The sequence below is a fragment of the Peromyscus californicus genome, unplaced genomic scaffold (assembly GCF_007827085.1).
Source record: "Peromyscus californicus insignis strain IS unplaced genomic scaffold, ASM782708v3 Scaffold_10__1_contigs__length_136768540, whole genome shotgun sequence".
NCBI lineage: Eukaryota > Metazoa > Chordata > Mammalia > Rodentia > Cricetidae > Peromyscus > Peromyscus californicus.
In genome coordinates, this window is record NW_026294391.1 from 58299604 (window position 1) to 58318080 (window position 18477).

Sequence of the window (18477 nt, forward strand, 5' to 3'; positions counted from 1 at the left end):
CGCTGCTAGAGGTCGGGCACTTTTTTAAAAATGGGTTTCAGTGTTTTAAAGTGTGAGGGGTGGGTAGGGGAGAAGGCATGCATGTAGAGGGTAGAGCACACTCCTTCTATCTCTGTATGGCTTCTAGGGATCAAACTCAAGTCTCTCTAGGTGTGGTGGTTTGAATGAGAATGTCCCCCATAGACCCAGAATTTTGAATACCTGTTCCCCAGTTCATGGTACTGGTTTTTGTTTTGTTTTTCATTTGTTTGGTTGGTTGGTTGGTTTTGGTTTTTTTGAGACAGGGTTTCTCTGTGTAGCTTTGGAGCCTGTCCTGGATCTCACTCTGTAGCCCAGGCTGGCCTCGAACTCACAGAGATCCGCCTGCCTCTGCCTCCCGAGTGCTGGGATTAAAGGCGTGCTCCAACACCGCCCGGCTTTCATGGTATTGTTTGAGGTTTAGGAGGTGTAGTCTTGCTGGGGGAAGTTTGTCCCTAGGAGTGGATTTTGAGGTTTTAAAGCCACACAGCATTGCTAGTTAGAGCTTTCTGCTCTGTGCTTGGGTTCAAGGTGTGAACCTTCAGCTTCTGTTCCAGTCACCATCTGTTCCTGCTGCCATGCCTCCCTGTCATGATGATGGTGGGATCTTTTGGTTTTTTTCTTGACACAAGGTCTCACTATGTAGCTCTGACTGGCCTGGAACTCACTATATAGACCAGACTGGCCTTGAACTCACAGGGATCTGCCTGCCTCTGCCTCCTGAGTGCTGGGATTAAAGGCATGAGCTACCATATTTGGCTTGATGATAACCTCTTAACCCTCTGGTACTGTAAGTCCAAATAACCCCTTCCTTCCATAAGGTGCCTTGGTCACAGTGTTTTATCAAAGCACTAGGAAAGTAGCTAACACAGCAGGCTTGAGTAGCACTTCTATTTGCTGACCCGTCTCACCAGCCCTAGAAATTTTTTATGGGCAATTAACATACACACCAAAGAGTGTGCACATTGACTAGGGATCACAAAGTCCATCTCCTGTACTCACTCTCGTCTCCCCAGCTTGAGAAGTTAACCAGGGCCAGGACTGAGGAGCCCTTTAACCGTTAGGCACTGTTGATTGCAGATCATCCCTCCCATAGCTCGGGGAGTAGTGTAGCCCAATTTACAGACACACGTTATTTTTCTTTAAACCAAGTAATTTAATTTTGTCTCCACTATCCAACCAATAAGGCTTTTTTGATACACTCAATTTTTGTTATTATTAAATTCTATTATATACTAGCATACATGTATAACTACTGACTTGAAAGAGATCATGCCTGTACTTCTAAAATCCTCCTCTGTACTATCAGCACATACCACTTGCAAAATGTGTGTCATGTCTTGTAAGACATTGTACTGGGGGAATTAGTGTGAAGGGAAGTCTGTTTCTGGTAGGAAACATCAAAAAAGGCTTCGAATCTGATGGGGCAGCATCCATACTGAACCCAAACTTTGAGGCCCAGATGTGGCTATGTAGAGATGCCTTCCATTCTGGTAGCAAGTCTCTGAGAAGACATCCTGAAAGTGTTTGGGTTGGGACTTGAGAAATGAAGCTGACTTTTCATGAGTACAGTGGAAGGAAAATCATTCCTTAGGGATAGAAATGGAGAAAAACCTCATCGGGGCTGAGAGAAAACCCCCTGCTTCAGGTTTCAGGGCTGTGACTGTAGCCCACTGGGACAGAATCTCTCAGACCAGGGATAAGTAAGCTTGCACACAACACACGAGCCCAAGAATGGGCTACCGGTAGATTGCTGGGATCACAGTTGACCTGTGTCTTGGAATTCAGTGCCTCCACTGAAACCACTTCCTGAAGTCCCCACACCAAAGGGAAGTGTGTGCAGGTCATGGCAGACGGGAACAGCAGTGTGACCAAACACTGGGCTTAAAGATGGCTAACTTGGGTCCAAGACACAAGCCGGACACTTTCTAGCTCAGTCTCTTCCCCAGTCTATTTCTCCATCTTCTAGTTGGGCCCCATGAGGCAGGGTGTTAGAGGAACGAGAACATGAGTGAAGTGACAGGCTGGCTCTTGTGCCAGCTTTGGGGATCCAGGTGGCAGTCTGGAGCTGGCACTGCCTCCTACCCGCTTCTCCACCCTCCCCTCTACTATCCTGAAAGGCAGGAGAGTCTGCTGACAAGATGGCGAACAAAGAACAGTAATCTCTTTCACTTTGCAGACATGGCCCCCAGTGTTGCTTTCCAGCCCCAGATTTCTCCCTCTCTTCTGCTGACTTATCTGAAGCATCAAGTATGGTGGGACTGGAGGCAGGAGGTACTAGCTGAAGAGTGGGGCCTGCCTCTCCCTCCGACCCCTCCTCTCCAGACTTGGCTGCTCCTGGTTTGACTCAGTCTGAGCTTATTCCAGAAATTCCTCAAACTCCATATGAAGACACCATAGAAGTGCAGCCCCCTCCTGCTCTCTCTCTCTCTCTCTCTCTCTCTCTCTCTCTCTCTCTCTCTCTCTCTCTCTCTCTCTCCCCTCTCTCAGCACTTGGCATAGTGATCAGGGGACTTTCCTAGTCCCTCTCCACAGACAGCCACCTCAGACCAGTCAGTAGAGCCACCAGCAAGCACCCTGTGCAATGCAGATGTCCTTTCTGATAAACAAGAAGCTGAGACGATTTGAGTATGTGGGGCACAGGGAGCTCTGTGTGAAGTTTTCAGAGGAGCCACCAGGAAGGAAGATCAGGAAGGGTCTGCAGGGCAGGGTGGCTGGCTCCACGGTTCTCCTAATACCTAACTAGCTACTGGAAGCATGGTCTCTTTTCACCGGCAGACGCTCATTGAAGCATAGTCTATGTCAGACCATCCCCAAGGTGCAGCCTCAAGCCACTCTACTCCCACACAGCCCTGGAAGCTCTGGACTACCAGACAGGGAAGTCTCATGGACTTGCAGAGGAGTAAGACAGCTAAGGCTAAAAGTACTCAGACCCAGAGCGTGGGTTAAAGTAATCAGACCAAGAGCGTGGGGTAAAAGAAATCAGACCCAGAGCGTGGGTTAAAGCAATCAGACCAAGAGCGTGGGTAGGGAGCAGGGCTTGTGGGAGCATAGTGGGCATTTGAGCTTGGGAGTCTTACATGGGAAACAGTAAGAAAGGGATGGGGACACGTTTTTTTTTAGCAAGTACTCACTATGTGTCTGGTATCGTGTCATAGAAGTCTTACAATACAATGGTCCCCCCTTATACATGGTAAATGTATTCCAGGATCCTGGAACTACTGATAGGACTGGACCATGAACAGACTATGCTCTTTTCCCCATAAAGACACACATGCCTATGACACAGTTTAGTTTATGAACTGGGCACAGTATGAGACTAACAACTACAACCATGAATAAAACAGAACAGTAGTATACTATCATAAAGTTATGTGGCTGCAGGTTCTCTGTCACTCACGACATTTCATTGTATGATGCTTACCTTTGCTCTGATGTGGTGAGACAATACAAAGCCCTATGATGAGACCAAGGGCAGTGAATCATGTTGACACTGTGATGCCATCAAACTACTTATGACCTGACAATTTGTCAAGAGGGTTGGGTGGGTCAGCTCACTCCTGTAATCCCAGCTCTTGGAGGCTGAGGCAGGAGAATTGTTGTGAATATAGAGACACCATTCCCCACCCCCTCTACACACACACACACACACACACACACACACACACACACACACACACACACACACCCCTTTCAGGAGGATAATTAAACTATGGCAATGGGAATGATTGGGCGTCGGGAGATGATGTCAGTGGTTGGGAATATTTCATAGGTCACGGTTTTTTTTTTGTTTTTTTTTTTTTTGTTTTTTTTTGTTTTTTTCGAGACAGGGTTTCTCTGTGTAGCTTTGCGCCTGTCCTGGAACTCACTTGGTAGCCCAGGCTGGCCTCGAACTCACAGAGATCCGCCTGGCTCTGCCTCCCGAGTGCTGGGATTAAAGGCGTGCGCCACCACCGCCCGGCAGGTCACGGTTTTTTTAACCAAAGCATTTTTTGGGAAGATTTTGTGATCAGAAGTTGTTCTCTCATGTTTCATGTTCCAGTGATTCTGTCACACTTTTACCAAATGTAGGCTCTAATGGGTTTGTTTTTCCAGAAGTGTCCGTTGAAGGCTTGCTTGGAGGCTGAGGACCTAGCACAAGACTAGAGTACTTGTATAACATTCACTAGGTCCTAGGCTGGATCCCCAGCACCTCAAACACACTTGCTTTGGTTGGTATCTCCTCTCTTGAATCAACTTCTTCAGCTCCTCTCGAAATGTGACAGCTGTTGCTTCACTGGCAGACAGACTGTCCTGGCATTTTTCTATTTTTTCAGCCCAAGCCTATTCTTGAATCTGTGGAACCAGCCCTTACTTGGGACACATGGCTTGGTGTCACTCTCTCCCTAGCTCCCTTGCTGGAGTTTTCTTATAGGCTCCATGGTTCTGATGCCACACGTTGCCAGCAACAGTTGGAACACGTTTTCTGTTCATGCCTTCCACCCACGAATTTAATTCCTTTTGCGTGCATTTCTTCTTTCTTCACAGTTTTGCAGATAGATTTGTTCTTACCATAGTCTTAGCAACCTTGGCACACAGCTCCTCTCTCCCTCATTAACTTGAGAACTTTCACTTCACAGAAGCTCTTGGTGGATTTTCTTTGGCACAGCCAAATTGTTAGGTAGCTAGTCAGATATTAGCAGGCTTAGAGGGATTAGGGCTGGACTGCTCTCTAATACCAACAGCCTGTAAAACCAAGTGTTTCAACTACAGCCCGATCATCCGAACGGGATCTCAGAGGGGTGACATCCTGAACTGCCTAGAAGATCACTAACTGAAATTATCTAAACCTGCTTCCAGGATCTCTGAACCTTATACACTTATTGTGTGTAGGAGGCTTTCTGATAGAACATAGGTATACCATTGCCCCCTTTTGGAAGAGTCCAAACAAGCCTGTCAATCACCTAGACAGGAAAGCACCCCTTAGGAAAACTATTCCAGAGACAGCTTCGGAAATAATATAGAGGCTGCCTAAAATGTAATTCAGCAGAATAGTCTTTCTTACTGTTGTCACTCTTACTACTTGAGAGTGTGTCCTACAAAAATCCCCTTGGTCACTGTCCTTTCTCTACTCTAATAGACGCCATCTGTCTTCTATATTGCATTGTGTGCATCCCATCCAAATTCTTTTGATGGAGATCGCAAGGATGGAGGAAGGAGCCAAGGAGTGGAGACGGGGCAGAACTAAGTGACCATCACTCTTCTTGGGATTTGGGGCCATTATTAAGTAAAATAAGGGTTGCTTGGACTGAGGTGGTTATTAAGTGAATAAGGAGCAGGCAGAAGACACAGTGTATGGACAAAAGATTGAGTTAAGTCATCAGTTGCTCAGAGTGCTAAGAGGTGAGATTTCATTATGCTGCTCAGAACAAAGCACAATCGAAAACTAACTGTTTATCTCTGGAATTTTCCATCTCATGTTTTTGGACTTTGACTTCAGAGAGCAAGGCTAGAGAAGGAGAGACTACCGTAGCTTATAGGTTAGGTGTTTTTATTGCCTTCCCAATACACAGATGAGAAGACTCAAGGCTGGGATTGAGTGAAGAGGGTCAGGGATGTCGTAGGGTTTACAGAAAGCAGGTGAGCATGTGGGCTACAGGGTATAGGCGCTCCATATGAAATGAGGACTAAGAGGAGTGCAAGGAGAAAGGAGGGGGTCTACCTCTGCAAATCTTTTTTGTTGTTGTTTTCTAAACTGGTAACAAATTGAGTAAATGTAAAAACCCAAAGGAAGAAGAAACTACTAAGTGTTGCTAGAGATTTTAGAGTCAAAGCCTGGGTCCTGGCAGCCGTAACAAGCTGGCCTCAGCTGCTGGTTCTCAATATGCCAATGAAAGAGACAAGTAATATACCCGGTACGGTGATACCCAACTTTAATCCCAGCACTCAAGAAGCAGAGGCAGAAGGATCTCTGTGAGTTCCAGGCTAGCCTGGTCCATACAGTGAATCCCAGGCCAGTCAGGGCTACATAGTGAGACTCAGTCTCAGAGAGGAGGGATGGGGAAGGGGGGGGGAGAGGGAATATTAATGTTGAAAAATAGGGAAAGGATTTCAGTATGACCTCACTGGGAAGAGGAACAAATAAAGAGGTCATCTGTCCCCAAGTCCATCTTCAGGGTGCTAATTTCAGGGTTTTAGGTTTAAATAGGAGCAAGAGGTATGCATAACTGTCCTAATTAGGTTTCTGTTGCTATGCTGAAACACTGACCAAACCCAACCTGGGGGAGGGAAGGGTTTATTTGGCTTACGCATCCAGAGATGCAGTCCATCACTAAGAAGTCAGGGCAGGAGCTGAAACAGGAACCATGGAGGGGTGCTGCTTGCTGACTTCTTCCCCATGGCTTGCACAGCCTGCTTTCTTACAGAACCCAGGACCACCAGCCCAAGGATGGCACTGCCCCTGCTTGACAGGACTCTCCCACATCAATCATTAATCAAAAAAAATGCCCCCCTACCCCTACCCCCACACACACACACAGACTTGCCTACAGACAAATCTGATGGAGGCACTTCCTCAGCTGAGGTTCCTCTTTCCAGGGGACTCTGGTTTGTGTGAAGTTGACAGACTAACCAACACAATAACTAACAGCCCTGCTCCCCTGCTCCAGGTGTGCCCCCACCCATCACTGACTCATAAATGGCCCCGTCTCTGTCTGTCCAGCAAGGTAGTCTGACTAGTTGTGAGAACTGTGTGCTATTTTGTCCTGGGAGACCAGTTTCTCCTTTTGACTGACACCGGGACTTCATCCTTCCCCTCTATAGCATGGAATTCTTGAGGAACGTCCAGTTTCTTGGGGGTTATTGTTTCAACAATCTGATTGCCAAGGGGATGGGCACATGAGTCTCTTTTGAATGTCTTCTTTCCAGCCATAATGATTATATAGAGATCTTGGCCAAGCTCTCTCTCTCTCTCTCTCTCTCTCTCTCTCTCTCTCTCTCTCTCTCTCTCTCTCTCTCTCTCTCTCTCTGTCCCTATTCGGATATCTGTAGAGTGAATTCAAGTAATCCCTGTCTGACAGAACTGCTGTGAGGAAGATCTGTAATGCTGAATTTGAACTGTGCTTTTGAAGAGCTAAAAGTGTACCTCAGTGGTAGGACTTACCCTGCTTTCCAGGCCCTGGTTTCCACCCCCAGCACTGAAAAGTGCTTTGAGGAGGGCTTCTGTAGTGCCTAGTCATATTCAAATTAAATTTTTTGCTACATTTGTTCATTTTATTTTATGTGTGTTTTGCCTGAATGCATGTATTGCGCTGCATGTGTGTTTGGCTCTCAAGGAGGTTGGAAGAAGGCATCAGAACCCCTAAACTGGAGCTGCAGATGGTCGTGAGCCACCCTGTGGGTGCTGGGTCTTGAACCTGGGTCCTCTGCAGTAGCAGCCAATGCTCTTAACCACTGAACCGTCTCTCCAGCCTGATATTCAACTTCTCGACCAGGGCAATGAGTGCACAAGTGTATCCAGTTTATGACCATCCATCCATCCATCCATCCATCCATCCATCCATCCATCCATCCATCCATCCATTCATTCATTCATTCCTCATCCCCTCCTACCCATCTTCTCTCCAAACACTTCCAAAACCCATTTTTTCGTTCATGCCCTCTCACTTCATTGAGGATATTGTCTAGAGTCCCGTGTGCCCAACTCAATTGAATTTTGTTCTGTCTCAACTTTCAGAATGGCCCACACACTTTGCAACCAACTCACAATACCACGGTTCCCTTTATAGGTTTCTCTGAGCTTTATTTTAGTCCATTTTTACAATTTTGAACCTCCCAAGACTCATACTTAAGACCTAGCATAAAGACATAAAAGAGCAAGAACCAAATGTTCCCCCAAACTTCAGTTATTCACTTATCACCTTCAAGATTTTTGCCAGCTTCATTAATCTCCATGATTTGCAAAAATCACATTCATAAATCTATTTTCCCAAGATGCTTCACTCTGGGTACTTCCCACTTGCTCTGGGGCTATTTCCCAAACCCTTATTTTGGTCTCATGTTGGGTCCACTGGAGACTTCTTGTCACACTCCACAGTGAGCTGCAAAGCCCAAGGAGGGGTTCCACCATGATGCACTTTGTTTTCTTTTCTTTCTTCCTCCTTCCTTCCTTCCTTTTTTCTTTCTTTCTTTCTTTTTTTTTTTTTTTTTTTTTTTTTTCAATTTCTCCCTCACTAGGTCAATAGTCTGAAGCATGTTTGTGGATTTGTTAAGGATTGAAGAGACCCTGGACAGCTGGGTCCCTGGAGCTTGCAGTCCCTGGAGTTACCTGTATGCCCTTTCCTTTTCTGTGTCTAGCCACCTCTTCATCCTGACAACCCAGTCATCTCCTCTGGGAAGCACACCCCAGCCCTTCCAGATGGAAGCATTTTTCTCTGATTCTCCTTCAACTCTGTTAATTCTTCTTTGTATTGTCACCCCCTTTTGATGTGTCAGTCGCCCCTCCTAGGTGACTTATGCCCTTGCCCCTACCACTAGCACAGGGCTTAGGCAGAGCAGATCCCTGGGAACTGTTGACAGAATGCCTAAATGACAGTTAGATGAGCGGGCATCTGGATGGATGTGTGAATGACTTTCATTTTAGACCTCTTGTCCCCAAATCAGAAAGCTCTGACCCACACCCACAATGCTCTGTAGCTGTGATTATGACAGACAGGCCCCCTGTTCCTGTGTCTGATGACATCAGCATTGAACAGTCTTACTACCTCGCCTAAGTGACTCAGGGCTGTCTGGCTCTAGCAGACTTGATTCCAGAACCGATGGCCCTAGCTTACTGCCAGGCTGTGAGGCTGGAACAGGCTGCTGAGCCAGCACCACCTGCCCCTTGTCACTTATCCCACAGGGCTGCAGCACTCGCGACAGGCTGCTGCATATGTGTGTGAGAGCGCGCGCATGCGGCGCGCGCATGGATTTTCTGTGGGACATGAAAAGAGCCTTCTCATTGGCTGCCGAGGGTCCCAGTTCCAGTCTGTGAATCTCTGGGCTGCTGGCTCTGCCCTCCCATGGGAAGGCAAAGCAGGCAAGGGAGGGGAGAGTGGAGGGAGGCTTCAGGTGTGTCTGACAAGGAAGCAGGTACGCCTGGTGGCCGCATTGGGCATTCCAGAGGCATCCGGATGTGCTAGCGCCAAGCCTGCAGCCTGGAAGCCTCGTGCTCTGCCCAAATTTCTTCAGGTTTCTCTTAGGACTGGAGCCCAGAACCCACTGGCAGCTGTCACAGAACTGGATCCGTCCCCCAGTGGAACAGGGAGCTGTGTCACTTAGAATTCCTGGGTAGCACATTCCTTCACTGGTCCTTGTCACACTCATGGATGAGGCTCTGTAATTGGCCCCTCGCTCCTGCAAGCTTCTGCAGATCCAGAGAGCAAGCGGCAGCAGGAATGACAGCTCTGAGAGCAGAGGCAGCCAGGGACAGTAAGGGCAAACGAGTCGGGTCCCGGGGGTTGCGGGGGCTGGCCCCATGTGCAGATTCAGATGAGGTGGGGCTTGCACTCAGGGTTTGCTAGGGTTCTTTTTTGGAACCTGGGCTGCTAGACCTGACAGGAGCGCTGAGCAAGGGGGAGGGGATAGAGAGGGAGGAAGGGAGCGAGGGAGGAGAGAGAGAGAGAGAGAGAGAGACAGAGAGAGAGAGAGAGAGAGAGAGAGAGAGAGAGAGAGAGAGAGAGAGAGAGAGAGAGAGAGAGAGAGAGAGAGAGAGAGAGCGCCCTAGCAGGTTCTAGTCCAAGTGAGAGGTTCAGATCTGGACAATACTGTGCCAAGGGCACAAGTGGGATTTCGAAGAGCCATGTGTGTAAGAAGCAAAGCTGAGGTGATGTAAGCACCTGGGGAGGAGCACAGGTCGAGGAGGAGGAAGAGGAGGAGGAGAAGGAGGGGGAGGAGGAGGAGGAGGAGGAGGAGGCGGTGGCGCGGCGGCCGCGGTGGCTGCCAGTCCAGAACAGAATGATGGGCAACTCTCACCACAAGCAACCGAGGAGTAAGAGCCAAAGCAGCAGGATGCATTCAGCAACAGGTACTCTCTTTCCTTCCCTCCTTTTCCCCGGGCTTCTCTAGCCAGGGCCTCCCTGGCTCACAGGGCCCCTGACCCTTGGCGTGACTTGGAGGGGCTGGCAGGGGGCGGGGAGAAAGCCTGAGGGAGATACGGGTGAACTCCCAGCTCCCCTGCTCCAGTACCAGGCTGAATTGCATAAGTCTGAGCTCCCTGAGCAGGCAGGAGCTAGCTCCTTCGCCAGCAACTCCATGCAGCCTCTGGAGGGTGGCTAGAGCGCCAGCGACTGAAGTTTATTGCTAGCACAGTGCTTTCTCCCTGGAGCCATGCACGGCTTACCCTTCAGGAGTCTCCTTTGTTATTCAAACCTCCGGCTCTCCCAGCCCCCAGCCCCGCCCCACACGTGTACACCTACACCTCTCCGGGCTCTACCTCGGCTGCTGCCTGCTCTGAGTGAGCCAGATGAAGCTGTTTCTTGCTGTGTAATGCCCTGCCCCCCACCTCCCGGCCCCAGCCCTTACTTAACTGAGCTGCTCTCCCTGCATGGACAGAGGGGAGGGAGCATTGGACAGCCTGGAGTCTGTTGTCTTCCTACTTTCAATGTGCTCTTCTTTGCCCTCTGTGTCCCTCCAGAGGTGGACTCAAGGGTGCGGGCATAGTTTCCCCCAACAACTTCTTCCTAAACCTCACAGTGTGGAGATTAGGGTCTGGAGACAACTTTTGCTAGCTAGGCTTTGCAAAGCACTGCAAGAGCACTGTGCAAGGAAAGTCGCCCTTGCTCTACCCATACCCCCACCAACTTAACTTTTATCCCCTTCCCCCTTTTTGGAACCTGAGCCTCAGACATCTCTGGAAAGTACACTACCACTGAACTGCACCCCCAGCCCTCCTCTCTTGGCAGCACCTCATTTTTTCCTCCCCCTCACACGGAGTCCCAGAAGAGCCCAGAGTTCCCTCTGTGCCCATTTGGGAAGGTTTCATCCACTATCCAGGTCAATGGGAAGGAAAGGGAAGTTTCTGCCAAGTGTAACTCAAGTTTACTGTACGAAGTAGTAGGTGGGTCAGTGCCATTCTGAAAGCATGTCATGTTCAGACACAGAGGGTGCCTCTGTCTGTTTCTGGGGCTCTGCTGGCTGTGCATCTAACGGTAGTTGTCCAAGTGGCAGCTCTAGAAGAGGAGGAGCTCACAGGGTGTTTGCGGAGGGGGTCGGGGAGCAGCTACAAGAAGGTCAAGAGGCTGTGCTGATGAGCCCCACTCCTGGAGCCTCCTAGAAAGAGTATTACTTTAGACTTCTGGGTAGGCTGAATTGGCTCCTTTGGTGGACTAAGTCAAGGACAAGATTCTGAGTATTGGACTTTCTTTGTAATATCTTGAGAACGCACTCTGTTAAGGCTACTATTAGCAGGTAAATGGCCCAGCCACCACCTTGTAGCATCTCTCTTCTCTGCCATGGAGCTGGAGTCTCAGGACCTGCTGGCGTCACACAGAGATGCTTTGCACAGCTTTGTCTGGAGGATAGCTTTCCACTTGCTAATGTTCAAAATTTGGGCAATTACTGACTGTTGTTTCAATTCTTAGCAGTTGCTTTGTGTTTTCAATGGCTGCCCCACCCAGGGTCATCCTGGAGGCGGTGGCTACCCCAGCAACCTCTGGCAGCATCAGGAGGTGGTCTCATGACCACTTCTCCCTCCCTAATACCCTTCACCCCCCCCACCACCCCACCACCCCACCACCCCACCCCCACCCCCGACACAGGACCATGCCTGCTCACTTACTATCACTAGGCAGCCCCGGAAGCCTCCAGGAAAAACTCACTCTAACTGGGCAGATCTAAAGAGCTTAGTGTTCAGTTCCCCATCCCTTGCAGTGAACAGCCTCACAGGCTGCTCAAAGAGACAGGAACAAGCAGTCAACCATGCTCTCAGAGAAGAGCTGAGCCCCTGCCTATGGGAAGTCCTGCAGTGACCAGGAAAGATCTTGTGAAGGGATAAAGCCTTCCTTCCTTCTCCCATCGTTAAATGAAAAATGTCCTGTCCTTGGAGTTCTGTCTTAGGCCTGCTCCTCTCACTCCGCACCTCTCCCTTAGCAGTCTAGGCTACCGTGAGGAAACCACCTCTATGGGCTTGACCTCTGCATCTCTGTCTGCTGCCGAGACTAACATAACCCGCTGCTCTAGCTCCAACCTAATGTCCCAGGAGTACCTCACACTCAGCTGAACACAGCTTGCTCCATCCTTTCCCTTCCTGCTTCCTTTTCTCCTGTTTTGTCTCTTAATGGCCTCAGCATCCTTCTAGGAAACCAAACTGAAAACCTAGGAGTTACCCTTCGCTCTGCTCTCTCCTTGGCCTCACACAGTTTTCATTTGTGCGTCCACTCAACCCTCTCCCCAACAACTATTTGTTGCTAAGACTTCCTCTGAGACATAGCCCCTGCTCTTCTTGCCCACTGCCAATGTCCACGCTTGCCTGTTCTAGAACTGATTCCTGGCCTTTGCCTCTGACCTTCTCCTAGCTAATCTAACAGCCACCATAGTACTTTCTTGCTGTGAGTCCAAACCTTGCTAACTTCGGAGTGGGAGTGTCAAGATTGTCTCCCTGCTGTGGAGGTAGATCCCAAGTAGCCCGAGGATTGTCATGGGTGATGGAGAGAAAACTTCTTACCTTTCAGTTCTGCGTGCATTTTAATGCATATTAGAAAAGTCTACATAGTATATCAAACTCGGGGTTCCCATAGTTTTTATTAGGGTAAGGTTAAGTGTTTTTAAAGTGAGTCGCTTTGGATAAAATGACTAATAGTATTTTTGCCGCATGGAAAAGGCAAAGTGGAGAAACTGGAAAACTAATGCTTGAGCTTTGGGGGGGGAAACAGTTTCTGGGGTAAAGTGGATGTTCCTCAGCACATTTTAGTGATCTCCATGATGGGACCCTGCCTGTTTCTCCAACCTCACGCGCTGTCACTTCTCACCCTCAACTTGAGGATCAGTGGTATTGAATGGCTTCTTTCCCCAAACCACCCATTCACCATTTCTGTGATTAGCTGAATGTGTTTTCCTCTGCTTGGAACGTATCTTCCATCCACTATTGTCTTCTGGCCACTTCCTATTTGGCCTTCCAAACCCTCCTCCAATGTCATCTCATCTTTAAAATCTTCTTTGTCTAGTCCCCTTCCTTCTTCGCTCTTTTCTTTATACACATTTGACACACTTTCATCATTTTACCAGTGCGGAAACTGTTACTTTGTGTGCTTGTTTCTTTTTGAAATGTGGTCTTACTTTGGTGGTTCCTGCTGACTTCGAACTCATTTTGCAGCCCAGGACTGGTCATGACCTCCTGCTCTTCCTGCTTTAGCGCCCCAATGCTGGGTTTACAGGTGTACACCACTACACCTGGCACTGTGTTTGCTGTTCACTCACTGACTTCAGCCAGTGCTGGGCTTTGAGCACAGGGCCTCTTGCATACTAGGCAAGCAGCTCTACCATTGAGTTCCACACCCAGTGCCGTAGTTGCATTCTTTTTTTAATAGTTTATTTATTTATTTATTATGTACGCAGTGTTCTGCCTGCAGGCTAGAAGAGGGCACCAGATCTCATTATAGATGGTTGTGAGCCACCATGTGGGTGCTGGGACTTGAACTCAGGACCTCTGAAAGAGCAGTCAGTGCTCTTAACCTCTGAGCCATTTCTCCGGCCCTGTAGTTGCATTCTTAAATGAATTTCCAAGACTACACATCTGCCAGGATGAGAGTGAGCCCATGACTAAGGCCTCCTGGCTTTCTTGCCCATGAACCTGCAGGATGGTTTTAAGCAGGTCACATGTCTTTGTTTCTTGCATCTTTTGGTTAACAGTCAGGGATCCCTGGAGGGGACTCTTAGAAGGCCTTGCAGGAAGTTGGGAGAATGTGGTAGGAGCTAGGTTGGAAAGCTTTTTGAAAGTTGAAGTCGCCTTTCGAATGGGGGAAGAGTGATGATTACAGAAGGGGGAGCCCTGTGGGCTGTCGCTCCCAAGCTGAAGGCAGAACTGGGCCCTGCGTGTGTGAGAGAACACCAGGAACAGCCACTAAGCTCAGCAGCTGGTACAACTGGAGAGGGAAAATCAGCTGCCTAGAAGGAGAGGTGGGATGGGGAGAGAGAGCGGCAGCATGTGGAATCCCAGCAGGACCTTAGAACATAGTAGGCTGCTTTGACGGGAGGAAGCTCCTCTGCCAGCTTCACAATCTGGAAATGATTTCTCACCAGCTTTCAAGCCCTGTCGCTTCTTGAGCAGATGTGGCCCTACCACCCTGTTATTCTGTATGTGGCGCAGTCGTTAATGTGTGTTTGTGGCACTGTTACTACCTAGCATATGCATAGCTTTCCATACAGGAGTCATCCATTTGAACTAGTACCTTGCAGAGAAGGGAGACGGACCTTGTATTCATCACACACCTATTGCGTGCCAACACTTTACATGCACTACTTAACCCTGCGAACAACTCCTGGGGATGGATTATTGACTCCATTTTATGGAGGAGGAAATGAGAACCAGAGGGAGGGCCGTCCCATGACCTGATAACAAGGTCTTGTAACACGGTTTGATACAAAATGTAAAAGAAAAACTTGAGCTCAGTCTGTCTGCCTTTCGAGCTGGACCTATTATGGCATGCCATGTGCTTTTCAGCATCTTTGTAGCTGTGGCAGGAGTTAGTAACCCTGGAGACTGGGTGCTGTGGAAAGAGGAGCCCATGGCTCCGTTCTGGTAGGATGAGCAGATCTCTATAGCAACAAAGACTGCAATGCCCAGCTTGGTAGAAGTCCCACCATATGTCCGTTTGATAGCACGTTTGTATTGTTGGAATAATTGAACTCATGGGGCTCTGTGTTGGGTCCAGAAGCTAGAGCAGGAGATGCCTGAGCTTAAAAGAAACTGAGACTCTTGGATTTAAGCCTAAACCAGGTGTAGAGAGAGGCTTCAGGTCCCAAGACACCTGGTATCATACTGGCTTCCAACGTCCCCTCCCCACAGGTGTGTGCTATGAGCAAGGTGACCCTGTTCTCTTCTCTGTGTTGAAACAAAATCAAGGCATTTTTATAGTTGACCTGACTCTTTCATCTTCATGAATTTATTGAATTTACAGCATTCTTGCTATCATTGTGACGGAAGCTAAATGACAGAGACTTAGGAGGAAGTCAAATTCATTTTACCTCCTCCTCTGGGAGCCTTCTTCCTAAAGACATATTTCCTAATCAGATTTAATGATTCCATTGGAACGCATGGAATGGGTTAAAATTCTAGGCCAGTGAACAGAAATATTTCCCAGCACTCCTTGCTTCCTATAACTGACAGATATCCTTATAGAAAAGGTGTGAACTCTAGAGGTCAGTGCCCATCGTGGTATTCATTGTATTAGTTACTTCTGCGAGTCTGTGACCAAAATACCCAAGAGGACAGCTTAAAAGAGGAAAGACTTCTTTTAGTTCATAGCTTTGGAGGGCTCAGTGCATGGTTGATGATGCGGTGGTGGACACGTGTGGAGGGCAGGTTCTCCACGTATGGGAGCCAGGATGCAGAGCAGGAGGAAGGGACTGGCTGGGGACCAGGTAGAACCCTCCTCCCAGTCACCGCACATCCTAAAATTCCTACCATCTTCCTAAGTAGCGCCAGCAGCTACGGGCAGAGCAAAGGACATAAGCCTACTGGGGACATGTCATAGTCAAACTGTGACGCCCACATTTCCTGGGCCAGAACTGGAAGGAAGTGAAAGAAGATGTAAAACGAACAAACAAAAACATAGTGACAATCATAATGTCAAATTATAGGGAACTGACTAAATTTAGAGCATCCAACTTCACTGAAATAAGGTGGAGCTGTTTGAGCACTGATTAAGAAAACTATTGAGCAACATGGACAATGCTTATAAGAAAATAAAACACGGGGGGAGGGAAGGGAGAAATGTTATAATCTCAAGAACAAAAAAATAAAAACTATGGAACATAAAAATTCACAATACAAAACCGTCTCTGCCTGTAGTCAAGAGTGGGAATGGTGGCAAAATGAAAACTTGATTGTGAAGTACAGGGTGGGTGAGTCTTCCGCTTAGTTAGAATTAACTTTCCATTAATAGTGTCACATGGTTTGTGCAAAGAGTAATACAAACCGTTAACACACAGAGCAATTACACTGGCAAGTCATTCTCACACTGAGAGACCAAACCATATTTTTCTGAGCCAGCACAAGCACCTGCAAGACATCATACAAAATCAGGTGTCTTTTTCGGGGGAGGGGATAGGGAGTGTGGTGGAATTGGTGAAGGTAGCCCATGTTTGAATGGAAACTCAGATCCTTATGTTGGATTTTTGGAGGAAATTGTTTATTTTTACCCTCATATTCTCAGTTTCTTTATTAATAATGTGAGGATAAGAATAATACAACTGATCTGGGCAGTGGTGGCTCAGGCCTTTAATCCCAGCACTCGGGAGGCAGAGGCAGGCAAATCTCTGAGTCTGAGGCAGCCTGGTCTACAGAGCAAATTCTAGGACAGCCAAGTTTACACAGAAAAATCCTGTCTTGAAAAACCAATAATTAAAAAAGAAAAAAAAAGAATAACACAACTGCCTTACAGGGATATGGTCAAGAACTAGTGATCTAAGATGTTTTACAGGACCATGTGAGGTATAAAAGACTGAATAGTGTAAAGCAGCGGTTTACACTACCCCTTGGGGGTCGAATGACCCTTTTACAGGATCACCTGAGACTGTCAGAAAACACAGATATTTACATTACAATTCATAACAGTAGCAAAATTAGTGATGGAGTAGCAACAAAAATAATTTTATGGTTGGGGGTCACCACAACATGAGGAATTGTATTAAAGGGTCGCAGCATCAGGACGGTTGAAGAAAAAGTGTTAGGTACTGTTATGTTTTGGATATGGTTTAAATGTGTCACCTGAAGGTTGGTGTGCTGGAAGTCTGGTCTTCAGTCTGGCAGGTGATGGAAGTGAGGCCTAGAGGAAGGTGCTGATGTCACTGGGAGTGTGCCCTTACAGGAGACTGTTGTACTTCTCTTGAGACCCCAGTTAGATCCCACAAAAGCAAATTGTTATAAGAGCAGGCCTGATCTATGACCTCAGACTTTCTGTCTGAACACATGCTCTAACCTTCTCACACAAGATGCCTTTTGCCATGCTGTGATGTAGCTAAAGAGGCCCTCCCCCAAGGCCAAACAGATGAGACCCTCTATTCTTGGATTTTCAGCTTCCAAAATGTGAGTTAAATAAACTCTTCCTTTAACAGTATCCACCCTTCGGTACTTCGTGGTACCTACAGAAAACAGACCAATACAGGTACTGGTTCCCATTGTGCCCCTTCTGTTGACCCCCAGAGCCATTCTGGGCCTATGTTGCTAGTGGCTTCAGATGGTGGGTGCCTTGTCTTCTGTGAACACTGGGTACCACCAAAGTTTGATTAAGCAAGTGAAGTTTTCTAGTTTTAGTCTTGGAGGAGGAATAATCTGGAATATGTTATGTTTTTTTTCCTTTCCTAAAATGCTTAAATTCTAAGGAGAGAAGTTTGATGAATTGGTAAAGGACGTGATGAAGACTGCCTCAGTTGACTACATCCTCAGACAGGCTTGACCAGTTCTGGGTTGTATGTCTTTAGGCAAGTGACCTAATTTCTCAGAGTGTCCACAGCCTCCTTGGTCAGTGCCACCCTCACAGGATGGTAGTAAGGATGAGACAAGGTGCCACATGCAAAGCCCCTACTGTGTAGTAAGTAGTGTACATGAGCTGCTTATTGTTGAAGACTTCCAGGGTAGGGAGGGCTGCCAGGAGTTAGCTAAGCTCAACAGGGGAGTCTTGGAGGGGCACAGTGTATGTCTATGGCCATGCCCATCTTACCATTTTTGGGCAGTTATGTATGTGTGTGTGTGTGTGTGTGTGTGTGTGTGTGTGTGTGTGTATGTGTGTGTGTGTGTGTGTGTGTGTGTGTGTGTGTGTTGAGCACACCCTCCTCCACACCTACCCTTCCTTTTCTAGCCCTTTCTCCTTTCCAGTTTGTCTCTCATTCCCTAGACAATTTCACTTCTTTCATTCAGTATAGATGTGCGTGATTTCATGTGGCTGTAAAACATGGAGGAACCACAAATGAGAGAAAACTGGGTATTTGTCTTTCTGAGACTGGCTTAATTTGCCTAATGTGATTATCTCCAGTTGCATCCATTTGTCCAACAAATGACATAACTTCGCTCTTCTTTATCGCTGGAAAAACTCCATTGCATCTCTATGCCACATTTTCCTTCCTTCGACACATAGGTTAGTTCCATAACTCAGCTGTTGTGAACAGGGCTGTAATAGACAGTGCTGTGCAAATACGTATCTTTAAAACAAGGTTTGGTGCTGGGGATGGACCCCAGGGCCTGTGCATGCTGGATGATCAGTCATCACTGAGCCCCAGCTCCATGAT

General features: G+C 47.7%; 1 protein-coding gene across 8 annotated transcripts in view; it reads left to right on the plus strand.

Annotated features, from left to right (window-relative positions):
• Nhsl2 (NHS like 2) overlaps positions 1-18477 on the plus strand; it is a 260656-nt gene that overhangs the window by 161078 nt on the left and 81101 nt on the right. The window contains exon 1 of one of the 8 annotated variants that reach the window (XM_052734064.1): positions 9030-10060. The exons of 5 other annotated variants lie outside the window; for them this stretch is intronic. In XM_052734064.1, coding sequence (XP_052590024.1) covers positions 9991-10060 — 70 coding nt within the window. In that variant the 5' untranslated portion in view covers positions 9030-9990. Of the gene's footprint in view, positions 1-9029; positions 10061-18477 lie in introns of those variants that run through there. 2 more of the 8 variants (XM_052734073.1, XM_052734025.1) reach the window with 2 other exon arrangements.